The sequence below is a fragment of the Panthera uncia genome, chromosome B4, assembly GCF_023721935.1.
Source record: "Panthera uncia isolate 11264 chromosome B4, Puncia_PCG_1.0, whole genome shotgun sequence".
NCBI classification, from domain to species: domain Eukaryota; kingdom Metazoa; phylum Chordata; class Mammalia; order Carnivora; family Felidae; genus Panthera; species Panthera uncia.
Window position 1 is genome coordinate 14,309,419 of NC_064809.1, and position 24,273 is coordinate 14,333,691.

Below are 24,273 nucleotides of genomic sequence, written 5' to 3' on the forward strand. Positions count from 1 at the left end.
ACACACACACACACACACACACACACACACACACACACACACACACACACAGTTTTATATTCCTTGGTTTGCCATTCTACCCTTTTCTCTTCCACTTCAAGTGTCACTTCTCACCACCATCAGCCCATCTACAAAAGTCCTGTTTGGGCCTTTTAAATTTGATGCTGACTTGGACACCAGATGACTGCACTGCACTTGTTTAAGAAACATACTCTGAGTGCCAAGTAGTGAAAAGAAACAATGCTGCATAGTGCAGGAATACAAAGCTACCAGCAGGAATACAGAGATGAAGACAAGACCTTCTTTGCAAACCATGTAAAGATAAGCGATTAATAACCAAAATATATAGGGAACTCCTACAACTCAGTTGGAAAAATCCAAATCACCCAATTAAAAATTGGGCAGAGAACATGAATAGACATTTCTCCAAAGAATACATAAAAATGGCCAACGATGGAAAATGGAAACGATGCTCAACATCACTAATCATCAGAGAGATGCAAATCAAAACTACAAAGAGTTACCACCTCACACCTGTCAGCACGGCCATTATCAAAAACAAGCCAATCAAAAACTGTTGGTAAGGATATATAGAAATTGGAACCCTTGTACACTTCTGGTGGCAATGTAAAATGGTATAGCAGCTACGGAAAAGAGTGTGGAGGTTCCTCAAAAAATTAAAAGTACAACTACCATGTGATAGAGCAATTCTACTTCTGGGTGTTCAATCCAAAAGAAATGAAAATCTTTTGAGATAATCTTTCGAAAATCTCAAAGAGATACTGTGCTCCCTCACTCACTGCAGCACTATTCACAACAACCAACATGTTCAAACAACTTCAAAGTCCAGCAACTAATGAATGGAGCAACATACTGTGGTACATACATGGAATGGAGTATGACTCAGGCTTAAAAAAGAAGGAAATCCTATCATATGTGGCAACAGGAACGACCCTTGAGGACACTATGCTCAGTGAAATACACAAGTCACAGAAGGAGAAATGCTGCATGATTCCACTTAGATGGCTATCTAAAATCATCAGATTCAAGCGTAAGAGACTCTTAAAAACTGAGAACAAACTGAGGGTTGATGGGACGTGGGAGGGGGGGGGGTGGGTGATGGGTATTGAGGAGGGCACCTTTTGGGATGAGCACTGGGTGTTGTATGGAGACCAATTTGACAATAAACTTCATATATTGAAAAAAAATAAAAAATAAAAAAATAAAATCATCAGATTCATAGAGGCAGGGTGGAATGACGGTTGCTAGGAGCTGGGAGGAGGAGGGAATGGGGAGTTGCTACCCACCAGATAAAGTTGCAACCATGTAAGATGAGAAGGTTCTAGATACCTGCTGTGCAACTTCACACTTACAATTAAAACGGTATCTTAAGTTAAAAATTCATTATGAAGGTAGATCTCATGCTGAATGTTCTTACTACAATTGAAAAAAATCCTCTCCCCCTCCCTCAAAACAGTAGGTGACAGAGTAGAATGCGTTAAGTGCCATGAAAACGAAATGCTCAGAGGTCAGGACAGATCACTCTGGACTGTGAGACTCAGGAAGCTCCCCCTGGAGGGACAACAGCAGTTGAGGTAGGCAGTGAAGGACTAGACAGGCACATGTGAAGGGACATAAGTCTTTGGCAAAAGGCATAGTATGAACAGAGAAATAAAAAACAAGTAGCATAATTTTGTTCAAGCACAGGTTCATGACAGTTGAAAAATAAGCTTGGATCAAGTTATGCAGAGTGCTTAAGAAAAAAGTTTGCAGTGAGAAAAACTAAAAATGATTTATTTCCAAGGATGTTAGAACAGCTAAACTAAAAGGTGATAAAATACTGAGAAAGACTTGGCTATCTACTGAGACATAAATTGCACACATATACACAATTTGAGCTATGAACTTTGTGAAATCTATTTTTGAAAGCGAAGAGCTTTTCAAACCCAGTTACTGTTTGTTTTATTCCTAAGAAGTCAGGTTGCTACAAGGTTCACACGTAGCTACGGTTGCCAAATTTAGCAAAAAAACCCCAAAAAACCAAAAAAACCCCAAAAAACAAGAAACAAGATGCTCAGTTAAAATTTAAATTTCATATAAAAAAAAAAACACAATTTCTTTGGTAAAACTATATTCCAAATATTGAATGTCACATACTTAACACTAAAAACGGTTTACTCTTTGTCTGAAATTCCAGTTTAACTGGGAGTCCTGTATTTTACCTGGCAACTTAGCTCCAACTAATTACATGTATTTTTACAAGTAAAAAAATTTAGAGAAAATAAGCACTTGTGCTCTTTTCTTACACAAATTCTGATAAACCAAACACTTCAAATTTGTATATCACCTAGCCACTTAATTACAATTCTTATTACTTAAAAAATACTAAAATTTCAAAATGATCTTAATCTTCAGGTTCTCTTAGTGATTATGTATCATGAGTTCATCAACTTTCAGTGAACTATTTAATTATAGCCTGGATAGACTGGGATATTGATTTCTATTAAAAAAAAACAAAACAAAACAAGCAAGCAAGCTCTGTGTTTCTGATTTATAAGAGCTGACTCCACCTCAATTCCATAAAATGAAGAAAACATTAAAATAATTATCAAATGAACATAATAAATGTACAATACATTCAATAGCAGTACACAAATACAGCAGAAGGCCTTTAAGACAGAAAAGAGACCACCAGAAAACTGATATACAGGCAAACCAAGTCAAAGAGAAGCTCAGCTTAAAATATAAGCAGTAGTGCAAGCTAAAGAAAGATGGCAGGTAAAGAGGGGCCAGACCACAAAAGGATTTGAGAGCCTTCATTAAGGAGTTTAAGTGCATGAGCAAGCTGGTCACTGACTGGTTGTGAGAAACTATCATGATCTGATTTAGCTTGCAAAATGCTACACCAGCCACTGGGAAGGACTAAGGGGGCGGGCAAAAGTGATATTAGGTGACTAGTTCTACTGTGTTCTATTGCAGAAGCAAAAGATAGTTTTAATGGTTGAGGTAGAATAAAGTACTTGGATTTGGGAACTGTGATCAACAATATACAGTACACTGTCATTTAAAGATACAAAAATAACAATCTAAATGGGAAGATTACTATCGTAAAGATGTCACTTCTTGGGGCGCCTGGGTGGCGCAGTCGGTTAAGCGTCCGGCTTCAGCCAGGTCACGATCTCGCGGTCCGTGAGTTCGAGCCCCGCGTCAGGCTCTGGGCTGATGGCTCGGAGCCTGGAGCCTGTTTCCGATTCTGTGTCTCCCTCTCTCTCTGCCCCTCCCCCGTTCATGCTCTGTCTCTCTCTGTCCCAAAAATAAAAATAAAAAAACGTTGGAAAAAAAAAAAAAAAAAAAAAAAAGATGTCACTTCTTCAAAATAATCTACAAATTTAATATAACCTGAATCGAATTCTAACAAATTTCTTAAAAACTGAAACTTACAAAGCTGAAAAAAAGTTCAGTTGGACTGGATAATATAAAAATGGCTATAATCATTTTGAAAAAGTTCAACAGCAGGAAACATTTGCTGACAAATGTCAAAAACATTATAAAAGTACGCAATAATGTAGTTTTGGCAAGAGAACTCACAAACCGATTAGTGGAATAGAGGAGTATGAAAAAAGTCTCATACACATGGAAAAATCTGTTCTTTGATCAAGTGGGTATTTCACATCTGTGGAGAAATGACAAGTTAGCAAGCACAGTAAGCAATTCTTTGGGAAAAAGAAAACCGATCCCTCTCTCACACCACTCATAAATAAATAATCCAAATAGTCAAAACAGCTAAACATTAAAAAAAAAAAAAAAAAGCCTACAAAAGCAGTTGAAGAAAATACTAGGAAATATTAGTTTAATCTTGGGATGGGAGAAATACAAAACTGATTCAAGAAAAAAATTAAAAAGCAAAACAGAAGCCATAACAGAAAAGATGAAATGATTTATCTTCCTAAGAATGAAAAGCTTGGGTATGATAAAAGATACCACTAACAAAGTTAAAAGACAGAAAAGGCTGAGAGAAAATATTTACAACACATTTTTAACACACAAAGAATTTATAGAGCTCCTAGAAATTGTGAATAAAAGAAAATAAGTCCTTCCCCACAAAATTCCAAAAGCTAGAAAGAGGCAATTCCCAGAAGAGGAAATACTAAAAGCTAACAAACACACAAAAAGACAATAAAGCACAGGCTCAGGAGGAATGAGAGAAATGTGAATTAAAAGAGGCTATCAACTATCAGTAAGATGACATAATATTAAAGATGGACGGTTCTGAGAGGTGGCCAGGATGCAGAAAAACAGGAACTCCCCTACAATATTAGAAGCAAAGTGGACACATTAGCAGTTGGTAAGGCAGACTGTACAAGGTAACTTGGCATTATCTATCAGTTTAACAGGTGTTCTTCTAAGATTAAGTATATGAGTTATCATATTACCTAGGATTTTACCCCTAGGTATATAACAAAGAAAAAAGAAAAATGTATAGCCACACAAAAACTTGTACATAAATGCTCCTAACCACATTATTCAGGACAGCCAAGTGGAAACAAGCTGGGTGTCCATCAATCGATAAATGAATACATAAAACATGGCCTAGCCACACAATGGAATATTATTCACCAATAAAAAGGAATGAATAGCTGGTATATGGCTAAAACATGGATGAAACTTGAAAACATGCCAAGTGAAAGAAGCCAGTCACAGATGATCAGATACTGTAGGATTCTATTTTTAATTTTTTAAATGTTTATTTATTTTTTGAAAGAGAGACAGAGCATGAGAGGGGTAGGGGCCGAGAGAGAGGGAGACACGGAATCCAAAGCAGACTCCAGGCTCCGAGCTGTCAGCACAGAGGTCGACGTGGGGCTCGAACTCATGAACTGCGAGATCATGACCTGAGCCGAAGTCGGACATTTAACAGAATGAGCCACCCAGGAGCCCCTATAGGTTATTCTATTTATAAGAAATCCCCAGTTTCAGCAAATTTGTGGACAGAAAATAAAGTAGGCCTGGAGCTGAGTGGCAAAGGGATTATGGGGACTGACTGCAAAAGATAAAAGGGTTCTTTTTGGGCTGATAAAAATGTTCTAAAATTGATGTGGTGATGGCTGAATAACTCTAAGAACATATTAAAAACCATGGAACTGGACAAACAGTATCACATGGGGCGCCTGGATGGCTCAGTTGGTTAAGCATCGAACCCTTGATTTTGGCTCAAGTCATGATCTCTTGGTTCCTGAGATGGAGCCCTGCATTGGGCTCTGCAGACAGAGAGGAGCCTGCTTGGAATTCTCAATCTCTCTCTGCCCCTCCCCTGCTCACGCTCATGCATGCTCTTTCAAAACAAATAAACATTAAAAAAAAAAAAAATAGTACCACAGGTATGTGAATTCTATCTTGATAAAGCTATTGCTAACAAAAATTAAGATGCCTAAATTTTTAGCACACATTCTACTTTTAGAAATCCTATAGGAATAGGATTGTACAGAAAGATTTATATACAAAACTGTTCACTGCAGTATTTCTTTATAACAGCCACAAACGACAACAATATACATGTTCACCATAAACTAAAGCAAAAGACAAACTGGCAAAAATGTTTATTATATGTTATATAATATAGGACAGATCAAGCATTGATATCCTCAATAAATAAAGGCAAAAAAACTGCCCTATTTATCTTTCAGTGAGCCTTCTTGGCCTTTCCTGGATAATACAGAATACTCATTTTCTCATCAACTGCTGGACTGATGATTACTGCAGGGAAAAAAGCCTATCAGCTTTACTGGTTGGACCCACTCTAAATCCCTCTATGTAAACTCATCCCTACTCTTACTGCTGACTCCACACTTAAAAATTTCTCCCATCACCCATTTTTTTTATTCCTTCTTAAAGCAGTGGATTCAAACCCTTTCTCTCCTTTATATACCTCTAACTTTACCCCTGTCCACTCATTCTCAGCAGACTTCAAAATCTCAAAAATTCTCCCAATTTAAATCTTTAACACCTCAAATGCCTTCTTCTTTTCTTAGCACATTCTTTCTTTCTGCTTTAGAAGAACTGTGTATTGTTCCAATGTTGCTGTTGTCCCTGACCCCATTTACTTTGATTAAAGGTGGTTTCCCTTTCCTGGGCCAATGAACAACTTAAGTGACTTCCATTCCTTAAAACAAAACCTAAATGCACCATCTCTCCACATGGGAATCAATTCCTCTCTTTTCCTCTTTCGCCAGCAAAACTACCTTGCTTATGCTGCTAAAATATGTACTCCCTACGATCTGGTTTCTAGCTCGATAGCTCTAAGGTTTTTTTTCAATGTTTACTTATTTTTTGAGAGCGAGAGACAGAGAGAGAATGAGAGGGGGAGGGGCAGAGAGAGAAGGGGACAGAGGATCCGAAGCAGGCTCTGCACTGACAGCAAAGCGCCCGATGCGGGGCTCAAATCTACAAACCATGAGATCGTGGACTGAGCCGAAGGCAAAGGCAGTTAAGACTGAGCCACCCAGGCACCCCCTCAATTGCTCTTTTAAAAGCAAAGACCTAGCTAATTGCTCAATTCATAGCCTGGTCTTAGTCCTCATTCTCCTTGAATGAGAAATATAGCATGTGGCTCATTCACTAACTCTGTATCACGGACAAGAATCTTTGGATTAAGGGCACCAGGGTGGCTCAGTCTGTTAAGCGTCCGACTTGGGCTCAGGTCATGATCTCATGGTTCTCACATTGGGATCCGTGCTGACAGCTCAGAGTGTGGAGCCTGCTTCAGATTCTGTGTCTCCCTCTCTCTCTCTCCCTGCCCTTCCCCCATTCACGTTCTGTCTCTGTCAAAACAAAATAAATAAATGTTAAAAACATTTATTAAAAAAAGAATATCTTTGGATTAAATTCTCAAAATCTGTTTCTTTCAATAAATGAGGCAAATAATTACCTCTCAGGGTATGAATGTAACAAGATGAACTCCTACCACATCATCTTATATACTTACTATCGCACTCAAGATTCTGTTAAGCGTAGTTTAAGAGGTGGTTTATCATAATGATTATGTATGCTGGTTACATGGAATCAGACTACTGTCATTCAAATCTCAGCTCTGCTAGTGTGAAACGAAGCAAGATTCTTAACCACTCTATGCCGTAGTTTCCTGTACTCTATGATCTTCATAGAACACTTATAAGAATGAAGTCATTAAGTACTAAGTACGGTTAAATAAACGTTCCCCACTGCTGCTTAATAAGCATTTAATCATCGATAGCTATACCTGCTCTTCAAAGAAAGTCAAATACTTGAGGCCAGAGATTTTTTCTAACACCAAAATACACCAAGTGACTTTCAAGTCAATTGGCCATGATGTTCCTTCATGTGTTCATTTCTTCAAGAAGCTTTATTTGAAAACCTACCGGTCCTTTGTCCATTACCCTCGCACATCTAATCAGTTGGATGCTGTGGGTTCTACGTTCCTATAGTCTCTGTCACGGAGGCGCAGGGTTACAGCAGAAGGTGATATGGTGGAATGAGCACAGGCTGTGGATGTGGTCAGAAGCACTTGATGCCTCTGCTGTTTGACGTTGGGAAATTACTAAATTATCTAAGGTTCAAGTTTTGTATCTTTCCATCAAAGTTAAGAAAACACACATCTAAAACATACTGCTTAGCACAAAGCACATAAATACTAGTTGCTCTTCTTTTCTTCCTTCCAAATGCCTTCAATGACTCTTTTCTTAATGTTTGCCAACTAAAACGACAACTTCTTAGTATCAAGAACGCTGAGGTCTTCTTCAGCCCCACGTTTATGATCATTCCTCATACTGGTCTCTCTCACAGGTGCCGTGCTCTCCTCCAGTGGTCCTCAAATGTGGCTGCACATCAGAATGATTCTGGGGTAATTTTAAAAGTACCATGTCCCATCTCTACCATGAAGAATCTCTATTTATTTACTCTTGGCGGGGGCCTGGGCACTGACTTATTTTTAAGTTCCTCAAGTGGTAATGTGTAGTCAGGATTAAGAACCTGGGGTCTCCTCAGTGTTGTCTGCCTCCCAGGCCCCAAACACAACCTGCTATTTTCCTCAAAATGCCCTCTCACTCATTCCAGCTGCCACCATGAAAATGTTACCTCCTACTTAAAGTCTCCCTGTTTAACATGGTAGGAACGTAAACATGGTAGGAAAAGTTCTCTCCTTCCTCTGAAGCTGTGCCACAGTTTCTTTCAACATGCTTCATTTCACACTGCATTATAGTCATTTACATGCACGTTCTTGTTTCCCCAAATTAGGTGTGTGTGCTTTTGAGGGAAGGCTGAGTTCTCCTCGTGGGCCAGTTAAGGCATTTTAGAAATTTGATCTTAATTGTCACAACATCTCTTTGAGGAGGGCATTAAACCTCCAAATTTTATAACCAAGGAAACAGAAGCTAGAAGTAAAGTAGCTTGCCTAAGTATTTTAAAACTAGTAACTTACAATTTTTCTTCATATATTACCTATATTGCAACTTTCTTGCAGGTTGTCACATCAGAAAAACATCCAATAAATGCTGAATAAAGTATAGATTTTTAAGTTTGGTCACTGAAAACAGATCAAGTCAGTACTGCTAACAATTAAGGGAAAATGAAAAAAATATGACCTATTTTCCTTTCCAAGATAATTACTTCAAAGTCATTGCTTGGTTTTGATACTTAAACTATACTGAAAAAAATTCAGAGCAAAACAATAGTTTGGGAAACTACTATTTCAAGAAACAGCAAACAATGAATTTGTACACATCAAGAACCAAAAGTTGTGTAAGTGACTAATATTCTATAAAGAAAGTAATGAATTTACAGCAAGAAAAAAAGCCTATGGGAGGGTAGGTGAGGAAAGGCCTAGGGAGACAGAAAGCACAGTCTGGCTCTGGGAGTAGGAGGGGCGCAGGAGAATTTGCAGAAGGAGAGATGAGGACCAAGATAACCAGTATCAAGAGCCAGAGGAACACACCCAAGTCCAGGCGACAGAGTTATGCGTCCCAGCCCAGTAGGGGCACCGAGGACAGGGGCTGCGAGGCGGAGACCCCTCAACCAAAGGGGAGCAGGAACCTTCCTTCTCTGATCATCTGAGATGATGGAAGATACTTCAGGCCCCAGAAACCGCAGGGGGAAGGGAAAAAGAGGGGTGTGGAGAAGTCATGTGGGTGACTGCATATTACTCAAGGAAGAATGACATACTTTTAACTGGCAGGATTAAATGCCTTCAGTGTTGAATCAGAAGGGCAGGTTCAAGAACAGGACAGGCTCACTTACAAACAACAGAGCAAGGCAACCCGTGTAGTTTGTTCGTTCATAAATTTTTTGTCCTTTCAGAAATCAGCAAGACTAGCTTCTCATTCTAACTAAATATTAAATGAATAATTTCACAGTATTTTTTTTTTTTTTAAGAGAGAGGGGGCAAGTGAGTGAGGGGCAGGGAGAGACAGAGAGAGAGAGAGAGAGAGAGAGACAGAGAGAGAGAGAGAGAGAGAGACAGAGAGAGAGAGAGAGAGAGAGAGAGAGAGACAGAGAGAGACAGACAGACAGACACGGGACTCACTCGGGGTTTGTGTTTTACCCAAAGAGGGCTCAGGCTCACCCGATGCGGGGTTCATCCTCACCCAATGTGGGGCTCGAACTCACAAACTGAGATCATGACCTGAGCCGAAATCATATGTGTAACAGCTGGGCCATCAAGGCATCCTAATTTTGCAATATTTTATACAATGTATGGAGGGAAGGTGGTTCTTATATTCCTTAAATGGTAAAACAAAGGGATGGATTGTGCGAATGTGCTTTTAAACTTGAAATTCTATAATCTTTACTAACATTGCCCATGTTAATATTGTATCCTTTCGTGTTTCTGTTAAATAACTATACCCTATTTCTAAAACTTAAGAAAAATTCAAATTTAAGAACAAGATTCATTCATTTAAATGGGAGTAAAAAGCAAAATATTTGCTTCTGTCATTTGGTGACAGTTTCATCTCATTATAGAAAAAAGAAAGACATTTTTTCTCAATCGTATTTGCTTCTATCATTTGGTGACAGTTTGATCCCATGATAGAAGAAAGAAATAAGATTCCCTGTAAAGTATAGAAACTACAGAAGCTTCCTGTCCTATGCTACATACTCCAAAAAGAGGTACACAGCAGTTAATATAAGTTGAATAAGGAAATAACTGAATTTAGAATGACTCAGTAATCAACTGAAAGGAATTTTACTCAGAATTATTTATCAGCTCTTAACTGGATGCACTGGACAATAATGTGGCTTCACTTAAACGTCCCTGGGAACATATAAAGCTACAGCAGAGAAAAAAGTGAGACCAGAAATGGAGGTGTGGTGGATGGGGTGGTGGTTTAAAATTCTCAGGTAACATTACATCTACCCAGCATTTTAAAGGAAATTATGGACATTACATGTAATACAGGAAAAACCATTACCCTCACAAAACTGCAATACTTGTAATTCTCCTCAATTTTACGAAAATCCAATAGTGTCTGAGGCTTATAGATACCACCGGATAAATATGTACCAGATTTATAGATAATAAGAGATTTATTACTTTTCTAATGAAATGAGTCTTACAATCCCAATTTTATACTAGAAAAAACTTAAAGGCTTGAGAAGTAATTTGACTGAAGTCTTACACTTGGAATTTGAATCCAGGTGTGTCTGTCTCCAAACTCCATACTCTTTAAGTGACAGTGCCTTGAAAACAGGTAAGGATTCTTATATATAAAGCACTTATCTTACCTCTAAGTAATGCAGAGCCATTAAATACATGAATAACAATCAACTGTACTCCAGTGAAACAGCAGTCATAAAAGAGATCAACACAGCAAAAAATATACTTACTCATTCCTGAGCATTCTCTATCACCATCCCATACATTAGAAACAGCATGTCCAGTCAGTAGGAGGTTAATTAAACTTTGGCTATTAATAAAAATTTAAAAGTAATTAAAATACGAATAAACTAGTTTTCAAATCAAATGATCCCTATGGTAAGGCATAAAGTAATGACTACTTACATTACATTATGTTGGTTAAGAAACAAAGTTAGAGAAAACCTTACATTTTTATTTTATACGCTCAACTGAACAACAGCTTTGCTAAATGTATCACTACGTGTATCACCACATGGGTATCTATTGTGCTATACGTTCAACTACACTTAACTTTATCCAACACGGCACCTTTTAGTGGACGAAAAAAAGATGAGACTAATAATTTGCTTGATATTTATAATACTTTATAAATATAAACATAATTATTATTTTTTGTTTGATGGCTGATTTAACTTTAACCTCTGAGGCAAAGATCTAAAGAGAAAGACTTAGGTAACTATCATTGTTTCATTGATTTTAGTAGAAATATTAAGAACTCGGGTATGTGTTGGGGGAGGATGTTTCAGAGAAAAGTAAGGAGAAAATATTTCCCCCAAACAGGAAAGCATTTACAAATAGTTAAGGATATACTTATTTCTAAGTAAATTTCATCCATTAAAAAATTTCATAAGTGAAACATACAGCAGAATTTGTTAAAACACCCCTGTTGTCATCTTAAAAGAAAATTTTTGCCGTAATAGATGCAATGCATACATAAACCTGAAGTGGAAATCAACATTTCATATATAAAGCAAACAATGCGTAAAGTACAAGGTTGCTCAAGTTTCTATACCTTATGGTGTCAACACTGACAGACAAAATTATCTGACTCAGGAGTGTTTTATCTTAAAGTCAAGTTCCTAAAAACTTAAGTCCGTGTAGGTAGGGAGATAACAGATTTTAGTTAATTACCTGCCATGTCCATATACAGGATCTATCAAAGGTTCATTTGAATCTTCAATTTCATTTTTTATGTTTTCAATGCCCTAAAGGAATCAAGAAATTCATTGGCTTATTTTAAAAACTAAAATTGAATATTACGGTAATTTAAAAACTGATCATTTTTTACTATCAAAGAATAAAGCACAATTATTTAAGTAACTTTTCTCCCCCAAAGTTACTCAGATTTGATGTGGGGCGGGGGGGGGGGGGGCATTTGAGATGCTAATGGTAAGAAGTAGCTCCTCCAAGAATATCTTTTCTTTCATGGGCTGTATATCAAGAGTGCTGACGGACTCATGGGTAACAGATCTCATGTCAGCATGATGAGAGATAATGTTTAAGTTTCAGGAGGAAGGAGGAGAAAATTATTTAATCCAAAAGTTAATATTCACTTAATTCCAGGCTAAATAATACACCCGCTAAGGCATCTGATGTGATTGCTTGGGCCATTTAAAAAACATAGGAAATTTAAATATACAAAAGGTATAACTGGCATAAAAGAAAATAGAATTCTGATTTTGCATTCTCACAAACATCAGTAATTTAAATGTACTGACAAAATACAATGTAAAACTAGGAGGGCAGGAATTTTCTTATTTTCTTAAAAACCAATTTTCTGATATTTTTTGATTCCTCACAAGGGCATCCAGATCGTCAAAGGTCTGGATAAGTCCACGACCTGGGCATTTTAACCTCATCAACTTGGAAAAGGCCAAGATAAACTGCCCTTCATTGTGCTACTCACCTAACTCTAACCACTGGTTCTATCAAATTACAGGCTATTTCTAAGGATTAAAGACATTCATCAACGATCCAAATACTGAATGACGGCCTGAATATTGTAGGAGAATACAAACAAGTATGAGGTCTTACACTTGCTTCCTTTTAAACAACACGCAGCAGCCCATGATAAAGCCAAAATGAGTACTATGAACAAGTGACATCATCACTGGTGAGGGAGGGGACATCATTTCAAAGACCAGCACAAAGAAGGACAATTAGACATGATGGATTATTGGCTGTAGAGGGCAAGAAGACGGAGGAGGTATCAAAAGTTTTGAGTACAAAACACCGGGGAAATAATGAACAGTCAAAGCTCAACTCCTACGAGCCCAGGCATCTTAGGTGCCACCCTCACGGCCACGGCCACTCAGCACATCTCACCAACTACGAGATACTTTTGGTTCTTTCTCTTAAGACATGCTCCTAAGATGTTTTTAAATTTCCAAATTTAGAACATGCTTCTCAACATGCTCCTTGTCTTTTCCATTTCCACAGTCACTGCTCTAGCTCACGTTCGGCTATTCAGTGCCCACTTTTCTCACCTTCCTGACTCCAGCCTTCTATGCCATATACAGACTCTCTCCACACAACTCTTAGCTCCAGTTAAGGAATCTTATCAACAAAAAGATCTTGTTATTCCTGTATTCAAAATTTTTGTTCTAATTTTGGCCAGATGAAATCACAATTATTTTTTGCACGGCACATACAAGGGCCTTCACATTCTGAGCTTTTTTTATATAGATGCGCCATCTCATCATCCCCAGTTGCCTTTCTGGTGTAAAATATGCTGCAAGCGACGCTGAATTCCTTATAGTTCTCTGGGTGTCATACCCCGAACCCATATGACTTTACCTGCTGTTTCCATGGCTTACAAAATCTTCCCACAGCTTTTCCATCTAGAAAACTTTTCCTTATCCATCAAGACGCTATAACCACCACATGGTCCCTACCATATAAAATCTGTCCTTGAATTTACCGAAACAGAACCCCCAAACTCAGACATTTTCTGAGACATTTCTATTTTCCCCCCCATGCCTTGTACATGTAACAAACACCAAAAACCACTGCCATAATGGAATTATTAAAAGTGTCAATTTATTTTTACAGTACTGAAGAGGAACCATTAAAAAAAATGTATCTCTTATTATAATTCCAGTCCCTAACATAGAGTCAATGCCCAATAAACATCTGTCCAATGAAAGAAATCTGCTATCAGACATGGTAAATCTAGCAGGATACTCAACTAACGTGCTGCTGGAGACAGGAGATTGGCACTTGGGGAAAAAAGTCAGGATAGGATGTATATACGCTGGAATTAACCACATAAAAGTAAGTTGAGAAAATAAAATGCCCATAAAGAAAAAGGATGTCTACTGACAAGGACCGAAAATTTTTAGAATATAAAAATGTAGAGGGGGAGAGAAAAGAGCAGGAGATAACAGGTAAAGAAGAAAATGAAGCTATCAAAAAAAAAGGGGGAGAGGCCTCATGAAACAGTACAAAAAGAGAACCAGCACCGTGATTTATCTGTAAGTTAGGAGAGGGACTAAGGGTCAGAAAGAGCTTCTAGAAGGCAGGAAGGGGTCAAATGCCAGATAGTAGGATGAAAGAAAACAAAATTCAGAACTGAGTCCATTTCATAATTAGAAAATTATTGATTACCCCTGTACCAAAGAAGATCAGGGGTAAAAATAAGTATCAAAGTGCATAGGTACTAAGTGAGTGGTGAAGACAGAGAACTTGATAATTAGTAGCGTAAGAGATTTTTACTCAGGTTTAGAAAAAGTATTGATTTACAAACAGTATCAAGAGTAAAATTACTCATCACAGCAGGAGAAACAGTCCTAAACTCAAACTAATAAAAGCCAGAAGAGGTAATTTTTAAACAAACCTTTGTCAGTAACACAGAATACAAAAAAAGCAATACTCCAAATTTGTTTCCCCACATTGAATACTGGTCCAGGACAGCATCCTTTAATTCAGGTAAACTTCTGAATGATCTTTTTCTGGGGGGGAAAAAAGAATTAAGTATTAGTACTATGATGAGAACGAGGACATTCACAAATGGGAAAATTTTTAAATCGCCTTATACATTAAACTGTGAACATACAAATGAGATTTCTGTAAGTGCCTCAAATTTTCAAATACGTATTTAGCCATAAAAGCAAAAGCTATTGCTGACAAACGTCCCTAAATATATACCATTAAAAAGAATGCCCATGTGGCAAGGAAACGCTTCATCACCTGGGTGACCTATCTGGCATCAATAAATTCCACAATAATTATACATATTTAAAGAATGGAGTGGCCCTCTCTAAAAGGCGTTCAAGAAAAAAGAAAACTTGACTCTGTAAAGGCTGAAGATGATTTAATAAATATCTCAATACCAAAGATAAGGTGAACATTTGTGGCCTCTTTTAAGAGAAATTAACGTCGTATTGCAAATGCCACCAGTAATTCTATCAATGCGGCCATCCTTACCTTTCACATTAACACGTTTAATGCTCTAATGAAAATACGAGCACTTTTAACAAAAATCCTAGAAGGAATCTGGCAAATAAGAAATAATAATTCAAATATTTATCCTATTAGAATTCTTTGCATTCATTCAGGTCAGAGAAACATTAAGCTACAATGATTTTTTTTTTTTTTTTCATTCTAACGATGGAGAAGATTTTCACATTATGAAAAAGTATATTTTGGTAGTTAGCTAATTTAGGAATCAAGTAATTTAAGTAAACTTTTATAACTTATTATTTCAAAAACACTGGTAACAAACGAATCCTCAAGTATACAAATCTAAGTACCTTTCCATGGTATGAACAGACTTAAAATGGCAATGTGTCCACAAGGTAAGTATTTTAAATGTTCCAATGTTACTTACTGAATTAATGCATGAAATCGCTCAAAGCCAAGCTCTTCGACAGCCAAGGCAGCTATACATAAAAGACACTTTTCAGCACTCCACATGGCAAATAAATGACACAAGATACACACAGCAGGCTGTAAATACTTTCAAGCAATCAAAATTTTCCCTGTTTCCTTACTCCCTTAAAATTCTCAGTTTATTTTCAACTTTACTGTAACACAAATTTATATTTCAAATTCTAGTTACCATGATTCTAACTAAAATGGATATGATACTGAGGATGTGGAAGGGGGATTAAATAATAAACCTTCACTTTCGATTCAGTTACACTAGGATAGTTTATAATACATGAAAAATTACTGACAGAGTGCTTCACACATCACTGGAATGTGTCCTGCACTTTTAAATATTCAATTCATAGATCCAAGAAAAAGAGCTAATCTTCCTCCTTCATCATATAAGATCTTTAGGTTAAATGTTTAATTGTTAAACAAATGTTATAAAAAGGCATAGCACTTTGAAACTACACAGGTTCAAAGACAGCTTTAAGTTTGTTTCCTCATTTACTTGTACAACTGTTGAGAAGTTTTCAGTAACTTATTTAGATTATGATTATTATTAACACAGCACAATTATAAATTAAAAAAAAAAACCAAAGTAAATAAAAGACAGCGTTTAAATCCAAGGTAATGTCTCTGCAGCACTTTAAGTGTCAGGCCCCTCTCCAAAAGCACTACGGGTATTACGTCATTGAATCCTCTAACAACCCTGTTATCCCCATTTCACAGAAAAGGAACTGAGGCACAAAGAAGGAGCCTCACTGGAGCAAAATGTAACTAACGACAGAGCTGAGATCTGAATCAAGCCAGTCTTGGCTCCCTCTACAAAGATACTCTCTTTAAAAATGTCATTACATGAATCAAAACGCCTACTCTATCACAATGCACAATTTCACAAAAATTTTATAAAGCAAATATTAGTACTTTTAAATATTAATTTTTACTAGAGAATGAGAGAAATGGATTTATTAGGAGTTCAAAATTAAGATTTTTGATTTATAATTTAAAATGTCTCATGAGGCCATCCTTTCAAAATCATTTTAATTTTCGAATGTTTCCAACAGTTTTTAAAAATCTTCACAAGTCCAAATAGGTTAATTTCAGTGATTTTTTGATTTGTGGGGGAAACAAACTGAAATTGAACCTGAGCATTCACTACTGCAAACAAGTGTGCGTTACCAAAAGCCAAAACTACACACACCACACAAGCCAATGAAATTAATGTTTGTGCAGAATGTAATATTGACAAGAGGGAAAACAGTTCACATGTAAAATCTCAGGATAAAACAAAAATTCGGCCTAATCTTTTCCAAATTGTACTAACTGTTCTGCAGTGCTTGACCACTTAAATAATTTTACTGGATATACACTATGAAAGTAGACATAAAGATAGTAATTTAGAGAAAAGAGGCAAGCAAAATAAAAAGCTTAGCAGGCAGGATGGTGGAAAAATATATAACACAAGAAAAAGAACATAGCTGGGAATAAAGGAAAGAACAGGTAAAACAGATTGTTATATGAAATATAAACTTTCAGTTTTTTTGCATTTGTCAACATCTATGGCAAATTCTCAAATTTTCAGTTAAAAAAACTTGTCATATTTTTACAGTACTAAAAACAGATTTAACACAAGGTTTTATTTCATGTCCACTCTTAAAATGAAGCAAGGGAAATTGGAAAACTACTAAGACACGTTTTTTGAAGAGGAATTAAATCTAATATGCCCACCTAAATTAGTTACTGAAGTACCAAAGTTAATATGTTATGAGGCTATTTAACCTAGAGCAATTTAACCTGTAACTACAGAAATGTACCGTATATCCCATAGAAAGCACATCGCGTACCCCTAAAATACTAACGAGAAACGTTATAAGAAAAGACCTTACTATTTTCTTGCATATTAATATACAGATTGGCTTTAAGCAGATATTCTCTAAAACAAGTTTTAATTAGTTCAACTATTCCTCTGTCAAAATTTTAATGTCCTAAATGCAACTATTAAACATGCTTCCATGCAACCCAGTAAAGCCTGGAAAATATCTTAAAACCAATCTTAAGATTTTTTTACTATCGTCCTTGTGAACATTTTCTACTTGTTTTCTTCTACTGTCATCATCAATTCAAAAAGTATGTTGAATTCTTTTTGAAAGGCTAAGTTTGAAAGAACCAAACAGGAAAAGTCATTCAACGGTTCAAATTTTTTAAAACTGTTCCTGGCAAATGTCCTACTGTTAGAATTTGCAACTGTAACTGCAAAAGTAGGAGAAAGAAGATGCTGACACATCAGAGTCATTTCAGCCCATGGAGACAATAGTCCCTGAGGGATCATCCTACATGGAAATGAAGATGTACATCACAAGTAATCAAAATTTACTCTCTATAAATCACGTTTATAATTTCTTTAAAAACAGTTTCTGCAGAGATGATAGTTATTGAAATGCATCATAGGAAGAAAAAGTCACTTATTCAATATAAACACGTGGAGCTACCAATTATCAAAAGTCACATACTAGCAAGAGAATTCCTGAAAAGAAAAACAGAAAAGCAATTCTTTATTTAGCTTCAGTACTATCAGAAGTTTCCACTTTACTAGTTCATTCTGGCAGTTTTAAGGTCAATTAAATAAGAATTTTCAAAGGCTAAAATCCACAGGGTACATATTTTTATGAATAAGAATAGCTATTATTTAAAGAGAAATCTTCAATAATGAAAAACTTAAATGAAGGAATAATTAAAACCCTTACTTAAAACTACCTTAAAATAATGCGTATAGACTGTATCGAGTAATATCCAAAAAGTTCAGGAGGAAAGAAACAATATGTAACAAAGAACAATGTCCCCACCTTTGCTCTAAGAAACAACTAAAGGTATTTAAGAAATTTTCTGATGTCCCTAAAACCCCTTTTTTTCCATTACCAAAAAAACCCCACAACGCTAAGGCATCTAAAACTAAAGTATGTAGGATTATGTTCCTTAAATTTTCTAAATGACAGTTCTAAAGCTCAAAATTTCATCAAGCAGACATTAACTAAAACTTTCTTAAAAAGTTTAAGAGGTGCATTTCCTTTCTTTTTTCTAAAAGTGACAACAAGGGAAACAGGCCCCATTGCCCTCTGGTAGGTCAAAGAATTGAAAGGGAAATGAAAAATACTAAGGCTCCTGAATTAAGCAGGGACTAAAAACGAGATGTGTTAGGAGATTTTACACCTTTTTTTTTTCCTTCAAAAACTTCAACAATTTTACTAAAACAAAGGTACAAGAAACTCCTCCGGGAAGTAAAAAATAGATCTTACCAGAATGCTCCACTTGGCAACTAGATTCTGCAGGACTCCCAGAAATGCCCGCAGTCTGCTCCTCGGTTGTCTTTCCTCTTAACCAGGAAACCAGGCAGAATGCTCCAGAGTTGTCACAACAGGCACTTTCTAAAATATCACATAAGGTATGACAAAGGAGTTCCTTCCGCTCTTCCTCTAAAAATAACCAAAGTACCAGTTATGATGGTTTTCTTTGAATAGAAGAAAAAAAATCCTGTCATGGGTAACAACAGTAAGAATGTTTTAATTTAATAATGAAAACCATTTTAAGTGGATGGAGGACTCCTCCCCCAGCATAAATAGTCTTACGTTTTGGAACAACAATGTGCTTGAGGGTTAAAGTGTCGTTACTATTAAATATTGCCATTAATTAGAAAAAGAATCCTGAAAAAGTAAGAACTAAACCTTAGGAGAGAGAAGTTCCCTGCACTAACCCGATACTGATCGCTCCCCTTGCTTGGGCTGTGAAGGGAGCACTGAAGCCGTGAGGGTCCCTCTACTGCAGAACCAGGCACAATGTGAGGGCCTGCTGAGACTTCTAGTTTTTTCCTCATTTCTGAATGAGTCTAATGTCTTTGATTTCCTTGCCCCACAGGGGTAAGGCTTAGGAGGTAACACACCATCAGCACACACAATACCAAATTCATTACATTAGCAGACGCCATCATGGTTATGTTGTATAATATAGAGGCTCCCGATGCTGTATTGCAGTGATTGGAGCATTAGACTTTTATAGACAGGACCACAAATGTTCAATTTCTTCTGGAACCTTAGCCACCTCCTCTTTTCAAGCAGTATCACTCCCCAAAAGTAGTGCTGTTCCTGAAACTTTCAGGAACAGCAGGGGGAGATGGGTATAGGAGCTATGCAAAATTTTATACTATGGGGAGATTTCTATTTCTAATAGACTAGTAGTTCTTTAAAGGAGGAACTATGTCATTCACTTTCTAACCACCACCATCTTTACGTTTATGACAATGCTATATATTTTATCAATGTGCATATATTTCTGTACAAGAAATACTTCAAATTTTACCAGTAAAGCAGTGATGTTAATATTAAATAGTATCTCTTGGTTTCTTCTCTACAATTTATTTTGCATTTCAGCTAGTAAATAATAAAAAAAAAATACATGGGGGACACTTTAACTCTTAAATTCAGTAGATTCTATGGGTATAGTTTGGAATGAAACTGTTCTGCCCTTATACACAAAACTAGGATTATATAATATATCCTACATTCTTCAGAAGTTACTGTGAGGTTCACATAAGAGTGTTCACGTATTAAAGGGAAGACGGTAAACCGTCAAGCAGAATGCAAACGTTTTATTATTATCAGCTAGCACCATACAGCTCTCTGACCTAATCATACTGCAGAAGCTATGACAGCTTCATCTGCGATTTAATTCGGTTCTTTGCAGTATCTGCATTGTGTAAGGCACTATACTAAAAGCTGCAGGAATGCAAAGATAACTGAGTTCCTCCTCAGAGCTAAGTGAGATAAAACAAACACAAATGACTATCCCTTACAGGGTGCTATCATTTAACAGTTGAGAGAAATGCACCACTTTTTAGCGAGAGGCCAAGGGTTTATTTTCCCTTAGGTCTATTATCCTGTCTTATGCCTCTCAGGTAACCCCAATTTGGGAATATACACATTAAAATTTGAGGTCACTGTTCATGAAATTTTCTGAAACACTGAAAAAATAAAACTCTGGAAAAAAATACTCCATTTATAGTTTTTTTAAGATAAAAGGTTTCAGTTCAAGTACTGCCAATGGAAGCTGCATAGATCATCTCTAAATTAGAAGGTGATGGAAAAGTTTATAGAAAGCCACTATCATACCTGGGCAATCCCTCCAAGAAGACTTCTCAGAAGAAAACAGGAGCTTCTTCAAAAGAAAGGCCTTTATACAATTAAAGCAATAATTATTAGAATCCATTATAAACAAGACTTATTCTTTTTTTTTAATGGGAAAAAAAACCTAATGTATATCTCCTTTATGGTCTACTGAACATATAAAATTTTCAGATAGTTTCCCTTCACATTCAACAGTAATTGAGCATATTATTCAGAATATACCACTATAAACTTGATTCTAGATCCCTAAAATTCTTCTTTCATAATATGTACTTTCCGGCAAATAGAACAACTGACCCAAAATAATAGACACATAACTGGAAAATTAAAGAAACTTACTGCTCATTCACAAAGTAAAGACCCCAGAAACAGGAACAAGTCTACATTTCTCTTAGATACCTTGGGGGAAAAGATGTCACAACACAAAACTGGTTCTGCTCTATTAGTTCTGATTTGTGATATGAGAATATCACTACAAGACTCATCATTTTAAGGAGTTCCTAACTTCCTGGTTTAACTCAAAAAGCTTTAAGATTCAAAAGAAAAAAACAAATTGATCTCTGACCTTTTCTTAAGTGAGTTGACTCTGTTACACTGATGACTTGATAGAAAGAAGATCAGCGTAGTGTTTCCTTCTCAAAGTGTAGTTCAAGGACCATTTCCATCCCAGTCACCTGACTTGTTTACTTAAAATGAAGACCCTTAGGCTCCACCTATTGGATCTGAATCTCCAGGGGGCAGATCCAAGAAAAAGGTTACTTGGATGCTTCTCACTTACTGTTTGAAAGTGGTAGTGTATTGGTAAGAGGACTGCTTTTAGTCAGACACATCTGGGTCTGAATCCTGGTTCCACTACTTTACTAAAAATAATAATAGCATAAACTTTAAAAGGCTGCAGTGAGGATTATATAGAATAATCTATGTAATACACTTAGCACAGTACCTGGCACCTAATCAATCATTTGAAAGTATTTCAAACAAAAAACAAAAAATGAAGTAATATTCTGCAGTATCTTAAAGAAGTAAAATCTAAAACTACTACAATCAAGTGTTTCTGACTTTTTCCCAAAACAGCAACAACCATAAAATGGAGGACTATAACTACATTACAAAAGTTGGGAAAAGTGAGGTGGGATACCCACTGTTTTACCACTGATGTGATCACTGTCAGTATTTTGATATACTTCCTTCCAGTCTTTCTTTCATAACTGTCTTAATTTTTATTACAAGTGAGAAGCATAATGGGTATGTAATATTTCTCATTTTTCTGTTTTCCAACAGGATTCCTAACTATAATTCTTAATCACTACATATCTATCAAGCTGTCGAAATTTACTCAAACATTACTTCATGTTTAAACATTATTGTGCACTAGCCTTGTAATTGTTTACTACTGTAAATATAAAAACTTCTTATTGAATACAATCTTTTCCATATTAAGTATTATTTCTTTAAGAAAGATGCACAGAAGTGCAATGATTTCATCAAAAAATATGCATTCTTATACTTCTGGTTCTAATGTAAATTTCCCTCCCTGAATCAAAGTACAAATGTACCACATGGCAATATGAGTGTGCCAGCACCATCCTACCCTTCTAGGCCCTGGTAATTATTTTATATTTAAAAATTAGGAAGAGTCAGCAATAGAATCTAGTTGTAGTTTTCTTTGTACTTTTTTGGATTCCTAGTGAGGTTGAACGTCCTGATTCTTTGGTCATCCATCATCAGTCCACCTGTTATGCCTGCACACACATCATTTCACCACTGGAGCCTGAGTGGTTTTCTAACTGATTTGTACACATTCTTTGTAGAAGAAAGACAATATCCACTTATTGCTAATATTCGTTGCAAATCTTTTTTTGGTCCAAATCTTTTCCATCTTTCTCTTGGTGTTGGCAATACATTAGTTTTTCTGTGGTTCAGTATTATGTCAAGAACATATTTAGTATATGGTATCAGATGATCTAACTTCATTTTCCCCCTCAAACTGGCAACCAGTCTTATCAGTGACATTTACTAAATTTCATTTTATTCTACCAGTGATTTGTAGTTCCTTCTTTATCACGGTATGTGATAAATTCTTGGTAAACTGCTATCTATAACATGGTCTACTCCTGTATTAGCCACCTGGTTCCACAATAAGCCTATTCTGGCAACAGGACCATGTTCTAATTTTTATAGTTTAAAGAAGTTTTACTATCTAGACTTGCTCATTTCCCTTCATTAGGCTAAATGGTTTAGTTTCGACTTTTACACTAAAAGTATTTTAAAAACCCAAAATTCTTCATGATTGACAAGATTTATGTGACTATGAAACTAAATTATGACCTCAAAGATACAGGAGGGTTTTGAACACTACAATTATCCCTTGCAGAAACAGCTATCATTATGGAAATATACTGAATTTTATAAAACAGGAAACTCCTGTGGTACACCTTACACTTAACTACATTCGTAGACTTTTAGTAAAAACCCTGGGTGCTAATATGGCCCAGGAGGCCCTGGGTTAATATAATCTAATTTAAATACAGACAGAACAAGCAATCTTCAAATTCAGATGGTAAGATTTTGCTAGCAACCAAAATCTGTCCCCAGCATAACGGCATGATAACTCCAATACTAATTCACAGTTAAATTTTATTCTTTATATTCAGTAACTCCCAGACAATGTTCAAACATTCAAATTTTTCTTAATTTTTAAATAATTTTACTAACGCAAACAAAATCAATTTTAGTCCTTAAAGAAATAAAATGACTTATAAAGGGTATAATTTGGAATCAGTCATGAAAGGATTTTTTTCCTCCTTCAGAGAAATAAATTTTTAATTTAATAATATGTAGTATAAGGCTTGAGAGACCAGTTTACTCCGCAGCTAACAGTTCAGGAATGTGTTCCTTATGTCCAATGAAAAAATATCACATTAAATATGTACTTTCAAAATGTGCTGATTAAAAAACAGAATAAATTCCAGTTTCTTTTATAATAGTTGTGAAGTGTTGGTCAGACATTGTAAGTATTATAGTAAACCAAAAATTCAATTTGTGGTTTTAAAAATGTAATGATTGTGGCAAACTGGCCCTTGAAATTCAAACAACAGAACATATCAAGATTCAAAATCATATACGTATATTCAGATTAACACTACCTTGTGCAAAGAAAAACCTTTTTTTTTTAATTTTGGAAATTCTGTTTGAAGTCTGTTATTACTAATTTTATTTTAAAAGCTGAAGCCATAGCCTAAAATTGTAAAGACAACTTATTTTTAAAATGTATACAGTTTTAGAGCATGAAAGTATTCACTCGTCGTCAACTTTTTAGGAAAATCACTTCTACAGAAAGAACAAATGAAAATAATATATTGCTATGATGTAGCTATCCCTAGTATAAAATGCTATTACTCAACAGGATCATTGTATTAGAAAGATGTCATTATCATTAATTCCTAATTTTCTGAAGGTCAGGGAACACCTATTCTGGTTTTTTTGATGTAAGATTGTCAAAAGGCTATTGTTGCATAACCTGCTGATGTTCTGAACTCATTTTTATTCTGGATATTCATA

General features: G+C 36.0%; 1 protein-coding gene across 5 annotated transcripts in view; it reads right to left on the minus strand.

The window, feature by feature from the left end:
- MINDY3 (MINDY lysine 48 deubiquitinase 3) overlaps positions 1-24,273 on the minus strand; it is a 100,653-nt gene that overhangs the window by 59,955 nt on the left and 16,425 nt on the right. For 4 of the 5 annotated variants that reach the window (XM_049624671.1, XM_049624670.1, XM_049624669.1 and 1 more), the window contains exons 3-8: positions 20,698-20,758; positions 18,832-19,008; positions 15,495-15,546; positions 14,502-14,616; positions 11,798-11,871; positions 10,855-10,934 (exon numbers count right to left, since the gene is read on the minus strand). In XM_049624671.1, the coding sequence (XP_049480628.1) occupies positions 10,855-10,934; positions 11,798-11,871; positions 14,502-14,616; positions 15,495-15,546; positions 18,832-19,008; positions 20,698-20,758 (559 nt within the window). Of the gene's footprint in view, positions 1-10,854; positions 10,935-11,797; positions 11,872-14,501; positions 14,617-15,494; positions 15,547-18,831; positions 19,009-20,697; positions 20,759-24,273 lie in introns of those variants that run through there. The other variant, XM_049624673.1, reaches the window with a different exon arrangement.